This window comes from Anolis sagrei, chromosome 4, assembly GCF_037176765.1.
Source record: "Anolis sagrei isolate rAnoSag1 chromosome 4, rAnoSag1.mat, whole genome shotgun sequence".
Lineage (NCBI taxonomy): Eukaryota > Metazoa > Chordata > Lepidosauria > Squamata > Dactyloidae > Anolis > Anolis sagrei.
This window is the reverse complement of record NC_090024.1, coordinates 167,317,009-167,332,093: the sequence shown is the minus strand read 5'-3', so window position 1 is coordinate 167,332,093 and position 15,085 is coordinate 167,317,009. Positions and strand designations below refer to the sequence as shown.

Genomic DNA, 15,085 nt, shown 5'->3' with positions numbered 1-15,085 from the left:
ACTCTGCGTCCCTCTTGGGGTGAGAGAGAGCAGGATATAAATACAGTAAATAAATAAATAAATTTTCGACTTCAGTATATAATAATAACAACATAAATCACCATAGTGATGACTAGCATGTCCAGTTTAGAATCTGAGTCTTAAAATTTTCTTTCTATCGATAAGTGTGGCCTATTCAGTAACTATTCCTGGTCATAAAATTATTGTGAGACGGGTTCATCTATCTTGACAGAGGAAAAAGCCTAGAGGACACAGGTTATATCTATTCAGGTTTAATGATCAACTATGCTAACTTCACTTTTAAGAGCTGAACAGGAGAATATGAAAGACAAACTAAGTTCTACTAATACTATCACAGAGAAAGACTAATAACTGGAGGAATATTTTGACTATAACTACAGGGAAAAAATGAAATCAGTCCTGATATTTCTCTTTATAATTTCTTTAGTAATTTCAACTAGAACAGATGAAGACCATGATACTTCCTTTGAACCAGTAATTCCTGAGCCAAAGTCTAGGTTTGCCATGTTACAGGATGTGCAATTACTAGCCAATGGACTACTCCACCTTGGGCGTGGTCTTAAAGATTTTGCTGTCAAGACCAAGGGCCAAATGGATGGCATCTTTCAGAAGCTTAATATTTTTGATCGATCGTTCTCTGAGATTTCGCAACAAACCAACGAAATTAAGGAGGAAGAGGAACAACTAAGAAAAACAACAGCCAGACTACAAACTAATAATGAAGAGATAAGGAATGCATCTCTGGAGCTTAACTCCAAAATGCAGATCCTTTCACAGGAGAAGATTCAACTTCAAGACAAAGTAGAGAGGCTTGAAGAAAAATTAACAGAGTTGTTTCAGACGCTGCTTGAAATTCAGGAACCTGAAGAAATGTCATCACTCAAAGTAAGTAGATATGAAATCAATTTTGCAGATCCAGGGTAAACTGATGTGGGTTTCTCAGTACAAGTCTTGAAATTTTGGGAACTTGTTAAAATCATGAAAAGAATTACTAGTTGTCACTGTAAATACAAAAAGATAAAGAGCACCCCTCATGGATGTCTATAATATAACTCCAATAATCTGATATTACAGGCCCTGCTGCCTGGGATGTCTTAAGAGTTGATGTCAAAAAATCTTGAGATCTTGAATGCTTAGGCACATTCTTTGTGGATTTTATGCAAAATGTATCCAATTATACACATGTATTTTGTTATTGAGTTTTGACCTGATTGAGTATTATCTAGAGAACTACAAGGAAATTTAGTTATATGCACTTCGACAGTCCTTATTCTACCCCAATAGGAAGACTGTCTATGACTAGGTAAAATCTTGTAGGTTGTCTATTAAGATCTTTTCTCAAGCAGACTACCAGGCCCATAGAAAACAGCAAAACTGAAAGCTAAAAGCTAAAACTGTCAGCTATGTTTAATGCTATTTTTATGTAGCACAGTAACCAAATGGATTTTGAGGACAGTTGCTAACCAAATTGTCTCACATTCCAGAACTGTTCTTTAGTAGAAAACCAACAGATATGTTTCTTCCATGTGCAGAATACTTTATGGATATTCCCTTGGACTGGAAGGCTTTTGTAGTTTCTTCCACCTCTATGATTCTATGAGTTCCAGTGTCATGTCCAGTACACCATGTTCTCAATAAATAATTAACAGAACATGATGTATTTCACCAGTCTTATAGTAACATGTGCCCCTGCACCCAACAAGCAATGTAAACAGCACCTACCTAATATCTTAACAAACATATGAGCAAGAAAACAGAGAAAAGGGGGAAGAGAGGATAAAGAAGTCAGCATGTTAAAAAAAAACCCATGATCTGTAGCTTTGCCCAACAAGGTGGAAATCAAATTAGAAGTGGAGGTTGGTGTAAGAAAAAATCACCTTAAATGTATTTTGAAAGAAGTCTTCAAGTGATGTTTGTGGTCTCATTGGGTGTGTTGCAACAGCAGATTCCCAGATTAACTTAGTATTAACACCTTGTTTTATTTTTCGGTTGTTTAATATTTAAAGTTTCTTTTAATTAAGTAATATTTGTCTTTACTGTGCTAATGTAACATAAATTCTACGTAAAATTATACTATGTATTTTTGACATTAATATTGAAATCTGAAATATATACAGAAAGTCTTAGCTGACCTGATTATTCCATGCCAAATGTGTATACAGTTAGTTTTGAAATACGTTGAATTCTTCTTCATTTTGCATTGTTAGGAATCTGGCTTTTTTTTTCTCATATCAAAATTTCTCTAAAAGAAATAACATTCAGCAAAACATCTACTTCATTAACTGAAGTATACATATACCCTTTTCACAAACTACCGCCGAGTTCTTTCATGATCACCATTTGTAAAGCAAATCCTAAACTGACTGGGGTGTTCTGTGTTATGGTGTCATGTATTGCTCAAAGAGTTAATAGGCTGTCCAACACATTCAATGCTCTTTAGGATCCAAATTATTATTTTGCTCTCTCTTCAGAATGTGGTGAAGCAACAGGACAGTCACCTCCAAAATCTGCTCAAAATAGTTCAAATCCAACATGCTCAGCTTGCCAAACAGCAAGAGCAAATACAGGAATTGAAAGAGAAGGTAAGCATGTTGTGTTCTGAATGGCCTTCTCTACAATAGTCATTGTAGTAATCCTTTCCAGTGAGTTTTTAGAACAAAGAACAGAGAGGAAAAGCAGAGGAATCTTTTCTCTAGATTTCCTAACTGCATTGTTTCTAAAGGAGGTGGTAGGAAGCCATAGAAGTCCAGGAGCTACTTCATTGCATCCTTCCTTGCAAACTCCCTTGGGTCAAATCCAAACATTGACATTAGAAATGTTCCAATTATTTCCAGTTTCTAAGATTTGGTAAATGATTTTTTTCATGTATTGGGGAAAAACAGAGAAAGGTATAGTGATCAACAGAAGTAAATAGATAATCACAACTAGTAAGAGTTTTATTTTTAAGAAATATTTGATAGTGGAGTTCAAGGGATGGAACAAAGAGTGCTATAAGTTGCATGCCACTCATAGAACGGACATTTCCCCTTCTGGCTCTAAAGTAATATCTAAGAAATCTGTGAACAATATCTTCTGTCAGTTTTTCTGATATTTTATATATATATTTAAAAAAACATTCCTTATATTATAATTCAGTCTGAATATTACTTGAAAGATTTTATAAACCACAAAGCCCCCACTCAAATTACGGTTTTAGGTGTATTCCTGAGGTATTTTAAGCTACACACATAAACATATAATATGTAAACCAGTGGTTCCCAACCTGTGATCTGTGGACCACCAATGGTCTGCCAGAACTAAAATATGGTCCGCGGCCTCACCTCAGAGGCTGACTACCCACGAGCCATTCCATGTGAGGCCTGGAAGCGGGGGAACCTTAGAGTTTTCGTTTTTAGGCCTGATCCTGGGGTTATTTGGGATGCTGATTCAGAAAATTGCATTGGATAGACCACATTAACTCTAGATTATTCAATATGGTTTTCTGTGGTAGCAGGTGGAGGTTACTGGATAGTATATGTTCTGTATCAGAAACTAGTGTTTATCTGATGTGTTTATCCATTGCAATTTTCTGAATCAGCACACCAAATAACCAATCCAAATCTAAAATTGATCAAAAACTGATTCGTAATCCTTTTGAAACTAATGTTGGAGAGTTGCCCCTGGTCAAGTGGTCCCTGAACAAAAAAAGGTTGGGAACCACTGATGTAAACAGAACATGGTCAGTTTTGTAACCACATGCAACCCACAGGACCCAATTTTGGTAAATTTGGAGAGGGATTTTAGCTTGCAGATTTTCCTTTGTTCAGTGTGGCTTCACTGGGTAGAATGTTTACAATTGCAGAATTTGGTTTTCTAGTTAAAGAGTTTTTTGTTTCCTACTTAAAGAGGTTTTGTTAGGAGTCAGATTTTGCTCACTTAAATAATATCTCAAGTAAGTCCTATTGAGTTCTACTGCAATTAACAAAATCAGCCCACTAATATGATTATGTAATGGAAAATGAGGACATTCGTAATAAGGTACATCATGCTCATGTGACAGGATATATCAAACAGGATAAATGGATAAAACAGGTTTGTGGTATGGTGGGGGGAATTCATATGGCCTCAAAATGCGTATTCTGTCTTGGATTACAGATATTAAAAACTAGTGAATATATTGAAACTACAAAGGGGAAATGTTTTCCCCAATTCCTTGCTTACTCCCACAACTAAAACAAATAGATCAAAGATTGAAATATCCAATATATTACATATTTTATTATGAACTGACTTCTGTTCAATGCCTAACTCTAACTGTAGGGAGGGCAGTTCTAGAGCAGTCATAACTAGTGAGGGTCAAGTCTTGTATCAGTGTGCTATAACCTCCTTCCTCCCATGATCACGTTGGAGAAGAAGGAAGGACATATTCTTCTTCCACCTGCTAATGGACACCTCTTGGATGGAGACATTTATTCCCATTACCCAACACACCTTATGCTAGTCAGATTTATCAGCAGCACAATGGACACTTTTTCTGGAAATATTCTTACCACAGAGAAAAGTCAACATTTATAACCCTGACTATAGAGAAGTATGTGTGTGCACATTTATGTCACAGGAACTTCAAATTATTGTTAGCTAAGGGTTTTATTAAGGGTTTCTCCCATCAATGAACATCTTCTGCTATCCATTTTCACTCCAAAGAATTTGTCTCTTTCATTTCAGAAAATTAACCCTGCTTTTCAAGAGGGTGCACAGCTACTACTCTCTACCAAGGAAGATGAAACAAGAAATGCTAAACTTAATGCAACATCTGAAATTCAATATTATGAAGGTACCTCACTCATGAAGGAAAAAAAAATCTTTGTATAGACCAGGGATCCACAAACTGTTTAAACAGAGGGCGAGGTCACAGTCCCTCAAACTGTTGGAGGGCCGGATTATAATTTGAAAAAACATGAATGAATTCCTATGCAAACTGCACATATCTTATTTGTGGTGCAAAAATCACTTAAAAACAATACAATAATTAAAATGAAAAAAATTAAGAAATATAAATTTATCAGCATTTCAATGGGAAGTGTGGGCCTGCTTTTGGCTGATGAGATAGGATTGTTGTTGTTGTGTGCTTTCAAGTCATTACAGATAGGTTGACCCTAAGCGAGGGCCAGGCAAATGACCTTGGAGGGCCACATTCGGCCCCCAGGCCTTAGTTTGATATAGTATAGACCTGATATAGTATAGACCTGGTATAGACCATCATCTGTAAATCATGAAATAGCGTTATCATTGGTTGTGTGTTTACATAATCAATTGCCATCCTAGTGAATTTTCTGGGGTTCTGCCAATGCTGAAAAAGCAATTAACTATAAATGCATCTCAAACAAAATGCTGCAATGTATTCTATCTCCCAAAAGAAGTGTTCCTGTATAACAGGTCTGCACAATCTGTAGCCCTACAGATCTTAGGAACGCCAACTCCCAGAAGTCTTAGAATTCCAAAGGTCAGGAATTCTGAGAGCTGAAGTCCAAAACACCCAGAGGGCCACATGTTATGCCGGCCTGCTGTACAGGTTTCCAACCAATTATCTTCTCTCGAGACCCTTTCACATAAACAGCACCACAATTCCACTTCAAATGCCCAAGGAACCTTGGAGTCTATAGTTTAGGGAGGCACCAGTTTTCTGGATGAGAATTTTACATAACTCTCCCTAAACTGCAAAATCCCAAGATCCTGTGAGATATTTCTATGACCATCAAAGTGTAATCATAGTGCTATAATTCTGTCATATTACAGGGCCCAAAGCACTAGCATTCTGTTCTCCACCTACTATTCTATTTGTCCCATCCTTTTGTTGTAAAACCACTCTACATTCTGAGCATTTCAACACTCTCAGCCTTCAGACCTGTAAGTACTTGCCATCTGCACCTGCTGTTAGAACAAGTGCCATAAAATTTCGATTAAAGGATTTACTGATGGCGTTCTCTTACCACAACACTCACAGTTAAATGCGATAGTTAACTATCACAAGCCCAGGAAGTTAAATCAGTTTTATCAGACACCTAGAAGGCAATGTTTAAACTCACATGAAAAGGAGAACAGTCTGTTTTAATAACTGTTTGATAGATATCAGATATATCTGAAAAGTATTGTATTTCTAGAAGAATATGCTGGTGTTTTCCCTTCAAATTTCTTCTTTGAATCATGTGGTTGTAAGTTTGAAACTGTGATTGCTTTCAGGCAATACTACTGATTGCTCTTGGATTTACAACAGAGGAGAAAGAACTAATGGCATTTATTCTATTAATCCCAAAGGATCCAAAGCATTTAACGTTTTCTGTGAGATGAAAACAGGTATGTCCACCTGTGCCACTTACTATTGCCTTGTTTCATTAAATCTCATCTTAATCTTTTGAAAAGTACTACCCACCCTAAAATCATGTTAAAACATTCTGTTGCTATGGAGTGTATGCATTGATTACATAATTTTTCCTAAAAACAACCATATCATACAAATGTTTATGACATTTATGGTTTTAGAAAAGACTTAAAACATTGGCAGAGGTCTGGGAGAATATTTTCTAACTGCAAAAACAAAGAGCCCTATTAATTAAATATTAATGTACAGCACACTTTACTATTTTGTCTCTAAATCTATGGCACAACAATATTTTTCTGCCATTAATAACACCAAAAGGCATTTACTTCAACTATTACATTCCCTTTCTTGGATTCACAACCAACGGTTTGTGTCAGATCAAATGACAAGCAAATGTTCAAACTTTTGATCTTATTCCATGAGCCATCACACGAAAGGAATATTTTTTAACATTCATCTAATATCTTTTTTCATGAAATGGTACATTTGTCCCATTTCTGAACATCAGAGGTAGTTGCACACAACAAATGATTTCAGCATAATGATTTCTCAACACTTCTTCCATCTTGGGGAGCCACACTAAGAATTGTTTGCTTTATCAAACTGGCAATAACCAATATCCCAGTAGAACTGACTGGTGAGCATTTATCTGTCTTGTAGTGAAGATCATGATGTTTGTTATCTATTTTCTCAGCTATGTAATGTGTCATCTGTTTTCTCTACACATATCTTTTCCAAACTTTCTACATATATACTTTTGATGAAACCAAACAAACAACACAAAACCGCAAATGGGGTTTGTTTGCTAATGGAATTGCTTTCCTCAGTGAAACTGGAAATAGCAGTTCACATTTCCATCCAGACATCCTGAAAAATGGCACCAGCACAATATTGGATTTAGACCTTTGGTACAAATGTGCCTCTTTCAGTGGTGGGGAGTTTGGATGAAGAGTTAGCATGAAAGGTGACACACAGATATCAATTCAATCATCACTGCGCACTGTGTGTGTGTAGCAATAGGGAAGCCCAATTGTCTTTCTGCATCCCACAATAAGTAGAGTTGGCATGAATAATTGCCTGTATCATGAGACTCTGGATGGCACTCAAAGAAACCTATTCCAGGTACAGTTGTGTCTTATTTTTTTAATAACAAGAAATGACAATTTTAACTGGGAAATACCAGTCCTTCACATTAAAATGTGAAGGCACTGAAGAAGAAAAAAAGACCAACAGTACCAGTTAGTTGGTAAAACAGTCTAAGGCCCCATTTATATTTTATTTATCCACAGAAAGTTCATGGACAGTCATTCCAAATAGATTGAATGGATCGCGAGATTTCAATCAAACCTGGGAGGACTATATAAATGGATTTGGCAACCTCGATGGTACATATCTTCCTTCTCTTGCTACATGGTTTTCCCAGAGGCTGAAAGTAGTTATGTGGTAATGCTAGTGTGTGTGTAGCAATAGGGAAGCCCAACTGTCCTTCTGCATACCACAATAAGTAGAGTTGGTATGAATAATTGCCTGTATCATGGGACTCTGGGTGGCGATCAAAGAAACCTATTCCAGGTACAGTTGTGTATTTTTTTAATAAAAAGAAATGACCATTTAAACTGGGAAATACCAGTCTTTCGCATTAAAATGTGAAGGCACTGAAAAAAAAAGACCAACAGTACAGCCAGTTGATAAAACAGTCTAAGGCCCTATTTATATTTTATTTATCAACAGAAGGTGGATGGACAGTCATTCAAAACAGACTGAATGGATCGCAAGATTTCAACCAAACCTGGGATGACTATATAAATGGATTTGGCAGCCTTGATGGTAAATATCTTCCTCCCCTCCTACATGGTTTTCCCAGAGGCTGAAAGTAGTTATGTGGTAATGCTAGTTAAATGACGCTTGTACAAAAAAAAAAAACAAAAAAAAAAAACCAAAACAAGAAACAAACAAATACAAGCTTGGTGTTCCAAATTCTTGTCTAGGGCTATGTTTTAACTTTTCAACTTCCACAATACCAGTCTAAACTGGAGCAGTGAACAGGTTCTCTTAAAACTGAAATAGACATTAATGCATTTTTTCATTTTGAACAACATGGGCATAAAATCAACAGATTAGCAACCATATATGTTACATGTGCATGTTTCAATTAAGATAAACAAAATGTGCAGTGATGTGATGCTGATTCCCTCAACTGTGAATGTATTCTTTATTTGCCAATTATATATTCTACAGAAATAATGTTACATTAATTTTAGGCAATTTACCCAGCTTTATATTCATGTGTGCTAAATAGTTTTCCAGTTGAGTGTTTAAAAAACTAATGTTAGCCTTGATTACTAATCTTCTGAGGAGGTTATTAAATTACTAATTTCAAATCTGATTATTCTTTTGACTTAAGCATCATATAGCTTGTTAGTAAATTGTCTGGTTAGTCTTTCAACCTCAACATTAATTAGAAGAAGCAAAAGAATATATTTAAAACAGATCAAGACAGCAGCATTTGTTTGACTGTATTCAGGCATTCACTGGCCTGCGGAGGGGAATCCCATCCATACATGTCTCCATGGTCCTGTCAGAACATGTTGCATACAAAAATTAGAAAAGGTCTGTGTAACCAAGTTAATCTGACCATGGTTACAGATAAGTGTTGTATGATAAGAAACACTTATACAATTGGGTTTCTTATCTTAAGAGCTTTGAAACACAGTGAAACCTGTGTGCAACAGATAGTTTTTTGGGCTTAATGGCCAAAGAAAGGTTTAGGACATCTTGGTTGTTACTCCCTAGTGATAGCATTTTCTCATGCAAAATACTAGATTGGTCCCTTCTCTGCTATCTTTCCTTCAAAGACCTTTCAGTTCATCCAGGCTTTGGACTGTTTAATGGCCTTTGGGGTCTGCTGTATTTTTATCATGAGATTAATAGAGTGGGTTCCTGGTATCCGCTGTGGTTTGGTTTCATGACACCACATGCATAACAAAACCCATGAGCGCTCAAGTCCTATTATATAAATGGCATAGTGCAATGGAGTACATTATATAAGATAGCAAAATCAAGTTTGCTTTTTTTGAATTTGTTTTTGACAACTTTAAAACAATGGCTAGTTGAATATGTAGATGCAGAATCTGTAGATACAGGAAGCCTACTGCATTTCTACTCTTTTTTAATCCCACCATGAGTGCATGGTTCTTTACCTCTGAATAGTACTTAGACATGAAAATGCCCTCCAGGTATTTGGGACTCTAATTCCCAGAAACCCAAGCCTGATTGTCCAATGGTCAGCAATATGGGGAGCTGAGGTCCAAAACACCTGGAGGTCCAAAGATTGTGCAGGCCTGCTCTATAGGTACTAGCCAGTGCATATTTACATGGGAACAAGGTTTGCTGAAGTGATTATGGCTTCTTTCTATGTAAACATGCTTAATGTTGCACTGCACGTAGTCTACTTAATTAATATGTGCTTCAGTAAATGACACTACCAAAATGTCCATTAAGGGTGTATTTCTTTTCTCACAGATGACAGTCCATTTCCATTGCAATTAACTTTTTATATATGTCACTTGCTTCACTTATCACAAAGATTCATTCACACACTTCTATTAAGTATGCCTTGAACTCTCCCTTGCAGACTCTGATAAGTACCGCAGTTCCATTCTATTTATATTTAGCTGCCTTTTTAATTGTTCATTAGTGCACAATATAAAAGATATAAACCAAGAGACTGAGAGCCAGATTTACAGGAGAAATTATCTGAAAAGTTCAACAGTTCCCAAGACTCAGGTCATCTCCTGAATTAATATAATTAGTAAATGTGATTAGTAAATCAGATGCTTTATCTTGCTTTCAATCTGCCCTAATAGCTCTATTTGTGTGACTTGATTTCCAGGAGAATTTTGGCTTGGCCTACATAAGATCTATTCCATTGTAGGCCATACAGACTACATCCTACGTATTGAATTAGAAGACTGGAGAGCTAACAAACATTATATTGAGTACACATTAAAGATGGGAGGACCAGAGACAGATTACGCTGTTATTCTGTTCAGGATTACTGGTAATATCCTCTATGCTCTGCCTGAACAAAAAGAGCTGAAGTTCTTGACAAAAGACCATGGCAATAACACAGAGAGAAACATCAGCTGTCCAGAAAGTGATTCAGGTAGTCGTTTTCTCTTTTGTCCCTTTAGTAATCAGATGAAGAAGAAGAAGAAATAGCTTATTAAAATAAACAGCAATGTTATAGATCGCTTAAATTGAATGATCACAGCCCTCAATCCAATGTAACATTACTGTATTTACAATCCCCACCAATTTACAGTTGCACTAGATTTCACTTTTTGCACAACCAGGGATGCAAACTTGTTGTACAAGAGGCCATGAACTGAAAAGGCTTATCTCTTCCACAGCTAGGAGTACAACCACTTTGCACCACTGTTTCTACAAAATGTACAACTACCAGAAAAACAGGTTGTGCATAAGCATAATGATATATTTGGATGCAGGCCAAAGACTTACTATCCCCAACAACGAAGTGTTAGGAGCCAAATAACAAATTCAAAAGAATAAATCACAGCTTTAAGTGCTGTTTGAAAATTGGATGCTGAAGACATCTTAGCTTTGCAGAGCGGTTTCATAGAATATGGGTTATCCTCATGTCTAAAAGAGCCTGACAAATCTATATATATGGAAAGGTTCTACTAAAAGAAACATTTATTTTGAGGATTTGAACCTTTTAGTCAACCTCCATGTGATTTGCAGTGTTCAAAACTCCCAACCACATTCAGTAAGATACACATGATACAACAGGATTGTCAGAAAGCAGCACAAAAAATGTGGGAAATGGTGTCTACACAGGAAAGGCACTCAAATGGATCTATTCACTATCGCCTTGGTTAATGTGATGATATTTGATCTTAGCTGTGCTAAATAGTGTTTGTAATATTATCTTTAGGTGGTTGGTGGTACAGTGGATGCGAAGAAACTAACCTGAATGGAAAATATATCAAACCAAGCTCAAAAGGCAGACTAGAAAAGAAGAAGAGGGGACTGTACTGGAAACCTCAAAAAGGAAGGCCCTACCTTCTCAAGTCAACAAAACTGATGATCCATCCTACAGATTTTGAAAATTTTTACTAAGTATCTTCAGAGTAGATCTGAAAACCATAAACTACTTCAACTGGAGCTGAACATAGGCTCTTTTTGGTGCTCTAAAAACTGGACTGGAAATTTCATTGTGCCTTTATATATTTCTTTACATGGTTATCCTGTGTTTCTTCATATGGTTCTCTCATATAAAACCCCTTTCTCTCAACTGAAATAGGTCTTGACACAGAAAGGAAAAGGGACATGCCATGACTTAAAAGAAGTAGACCAAGGAAAAAATCTTCTCTCACACACCAGGGATAGCAAGGAGATGAGCTACATGATACAGTAAGAGTTCATTACTCTGCCACCGCCTGAATTATGCCATGCTATCCCTTGCTACTGCTGTGCTTTTTCGACCAAAACATAACCTGCACCACCAGTTACACCAACACAGAACACATACAAGATTCTGGCCTATGAATGCAGGTTGTACTTAGGATCACCAGCAGCTATGAGCCATCATAACAAATTCTAGTAAGGTAGGCATGCTAATGTATTGCAGAAAAGAGAATAGAATCTTGTGCCATCTTAAAGAGTATTATGGCAAATTTATTACAGGTTTGTTAATCTTTAGGATACTACAGGACTGTTCATTGTTTTTTAATGCTCAATCCTACAGGTACCTTATAATTTAACTTTAATTCCATTTATAACATCCTGTGGCAAATTAAAATAGGAACTATGTACTTTGCAAAGAGTACTTGTTTTTGCTTTTTTCTAAAAAAAAATCTGCTGTGTCACCTTGTAACGTTCACTTGTTCTCATTAAGGAGTGATTTAAGTCATCCCCATACTATAATGTTCATCCTTCGTTGAGATCAATGGCAATTAATAAGTAAACAAACCTGTCATTGCAAATGACATTAGCAAACTGATGACCAAATTCTAATGGCAAGATAAGGACATTTGGCTCCTTAGTAATACAAACTAATGACACACATCAACAGCTGCTATAATGATGTTTCCTCTCCAGTGCTTCCACGCTGCTGCAAGAAGCCAATCTCTGGTGTTCAAGTTCTAGAACAAGACCTTCTGTAAAGATGTTTGACTATATTGTACATATATTATCTGGTACCATTGTGTCCTTGCTAAGGATTTTAGCAGTGCTGATTTATGGCAGACTCCCCAATGGTTGGCTGACCATAATTATCCCTCTCCCCTAATCCCTAAAAAATGTACATAGTTGAAAAGAGTCTCTTCTTGATTTGGCATTGAGGAATATTAACATTCTCCTTGAGATACAAGATATTTGCCTGATACCAGAAGAGCACATTTTTAGACAAGTCTATTCACAATACTCTTAAGTATCTGGCTACCAAATATGTTTTATAATGATTTTTTTTTGCAGAATTTTGTCTTTTATGCCACTGTAAAACAGAATTTTACAGTGGCATTATATATAAAACCAATTCTGGAAGTAAATGCCTTTCAGCTGAGTTCAATATCTGTAGCATAGCACATGACCTATGGAGAAGGAGGCCACCTCATCCACAACAGTGGCAAGGCAAGCTTTCCTATCTGTAGATAGCACAGGCAGAAGGGCCGACAAGAGGTCCATAGATAGTGGCACAAATATTAACAACACTAAAGGCTCAAAGTAAGCATCTGGGAAAAGTTAATGTTGGGAGAAAAACCCATGGAAACTGAGCTCTGTGTCTTTCCTAGAGCACCAATTCAGTTCCAAGTGTATGTTCTCACTATACAGCTTCCTTAGGGATATAATTGAAATAAATATAGCTAGCCCTACACATCATGGACTTAACCTTTGCAGGTGTGATTATTCATATGTTTGCCATTAATAATTAAATGGGAATTTGGGGGAAATTGCAGTCACTAGGGATGTGTCATTACAAAACTGGGGGGGGGGGGGAGGAGAAGTTCTGCAATTTCATTTCTAAAGTGTTTCTAAACTATAGTGAAAAATGTGTTACTATGATGGAAGTAACGAAATTTCATTACTACTTTGTTATAGTAATTGTGCATAATTTGTATGACTGGGGAAACTTCAGGGCACTTTTCTCCCTCATTTGTATTGGAGTGAAATTTACTACAATGGTAGAACACATTTACTTGTACCACTGTTAGCTCACCAAATTTCAGAATGTTTCACTTATTCACTGATTTTTCGTGGAGTTTTCAATGTTTTTTATAAACAACATTAAAAAAACTACAAGAGCTACCTATTTGAATTTTATAAATAATGCACAAGATAACTAGGGCATCAATCTTCAGAAGTTTCAGAAAGATTCACGCATCTACAGATTTTTGGGGATTTTTAAAAGTTTAGACAAAAACAATTTATCACCTCTAAATGTGACAACAGCAATCTCCTTGAATGTCTGTCTGTCTTTATGACATACAACCACACAGCTTCAACTTAGAACAGATTGCTTACTTACTTTAGTCCTCTAAGCAGATTCAATAATTTTATTATTAGTATTAGACTGACTCTAAACAGCCGGTGCAATTGCGGCTTTCTGATGCTGAGTATTGCATTCTGGGAAATGTTGTTTAGGGCACGGGTGGCTTCGCCTCCCAAACTACATTTCTAAGAACTCTGCATTCAGTCTCCTGCCCATTAACTTCACTAGTGCCGCCCCCACTGCCTTTGCTTATGGCGACAATCAGGCCAAAGAAAAACAGGATTGGTTTTTAAAACACTTTATGGTAGGATGGAAGCAGCCCTTAGCCCTTGCAACTCCTCCCCAAAGTTTTTACACTTTGAGGAGGAGTTGCACCCCAAACCCAGCAAATACAAAGGGTCAACTTTATACAAAAAAACAAAAAAAATAGACATTAAATAGAATAGCCCCTACAGGAAAGAAAAGGTGAAAGGTGCTTAAAAATTGCTAAATGGTTTAACCACCCATTCAACATCCCTTTACTAACTCTCACTACAGTTGTATGCACATTAATGCAGATGTTTGGTCAGATATGCTCATAATAATAATAATAATAATAATAATAATCTTATTTAAAATAAGCATCGAAAAACAAGCAATTAGCTCCTGTTAGTAGTCTGGTTGCAGATCTTTGAACCAACTGTAGTTTCCGGGCTGTCTTCAAAGGCAGCCCCACATAAAGTGTGCTGCAGTAATCCAATTTGGAGGTAATTAGGGCATGGACCACCATGGCAAGTCAGACTTCATGAGATACGGACGCAGCTGGCACACAAGCTTAAATTGCACAAAGGTCCTCCCAGCCACCGCCGACACCTGGGCATCAAGTGTCAAAGCGGAGTCTAGAAGGACTGCCAGACTACGGACCTCTGTTCTCAGGGGGAGTGTGACCCTGTCAAGCACAGGTTGGCACCCTATTCCTGATTGGCCCCATGACTGACCTGGAGGACCTCTGTTTTGTCAGGATAAACCTTCAGTTTGTTAGACCTCATCCAGCCCATCACAGTGGCCAGGCACTGGTCAAGGATCTGGGGGGCTTCCTTGGAATCTGGTGGAAATGAGTAATAGAGTTGTGTGTCATATGCATAGAGATTGCACCGAACTCCAAAACTCCAGATAACCTCACCCAGCAGTTTCATGTAGATGTTGAAAAACAT

The 15,085-nt window shown here is 36.9% G+C and overlaps 2 protein-coding genes across 13 annotated transcripts in view; one reads left to right on the top strand and one right to left on the bottom strand.

The window, feature by feature from the left end:
- The window catches only part of DOCK7 (dedicator of cytokinesis 7), a 150,160-nt gene that overhangs the window by 66,510 nt on the left and 68,565 nt on the right, over nt 1-15,085 (bottom strand). The gene's annotated exons all lie outside the window — the stretch shown is intronic.
- Nucleotides 274-13,286, top strand: ANGPTL3 (angiopoietin like 3). Of its 2 annotated transcripts, XM_060773650.2 has the most exons (8): nt 275-906; nt 2,493-2,603; nt 4,726-4,834; nt 6,241-6,354; nt 7,669-7,764; nt 8,111-8,206; nt 10,272-10,544; nt 11,337-13,286. In XM_060773650.2, exons 1-8 carry the CDS (start codon nt 409-411, stop codon nt 11,519-11,521), a joined length of 1,482 nt encoding a protein of 493 aa, XP_060629633.2. In that variant the 5' UTR covers nt 275-408; the 3' UTR covers nt 11,522-13,286. The 2 variants fall into 2 exon arrangements, with proteins under 2 accessions (XP_060629634.2, XP_060629633.2); XM_060773651.2 differs by lacking the exon at nt 7,669-7,764 and having other exon boundaries at nt 274-906.

Coding starts and splice junctions, on each gene's coding strand:
- ANGPTL3 (XM_060773650.2), top strand. CDS start 409: ATGAAATCAGTCCTGATATTTCTCTTTATAATTTCTTTAGTAATTTCA. Junction 907..2,492: donor AAGAAATGTCATCACTCAAA/GTAAGTAGATAT, acceptor CTCTCTCTTCAG/AATGTGGTGAAGCAACAGGA. Junction 6,355..7,668: donor TTTCTGTGAGATGAAAACAG/GTATGTCCACCT, acceptor ATTTATCCACAG/AAAGTTCATGGACAGTCATT.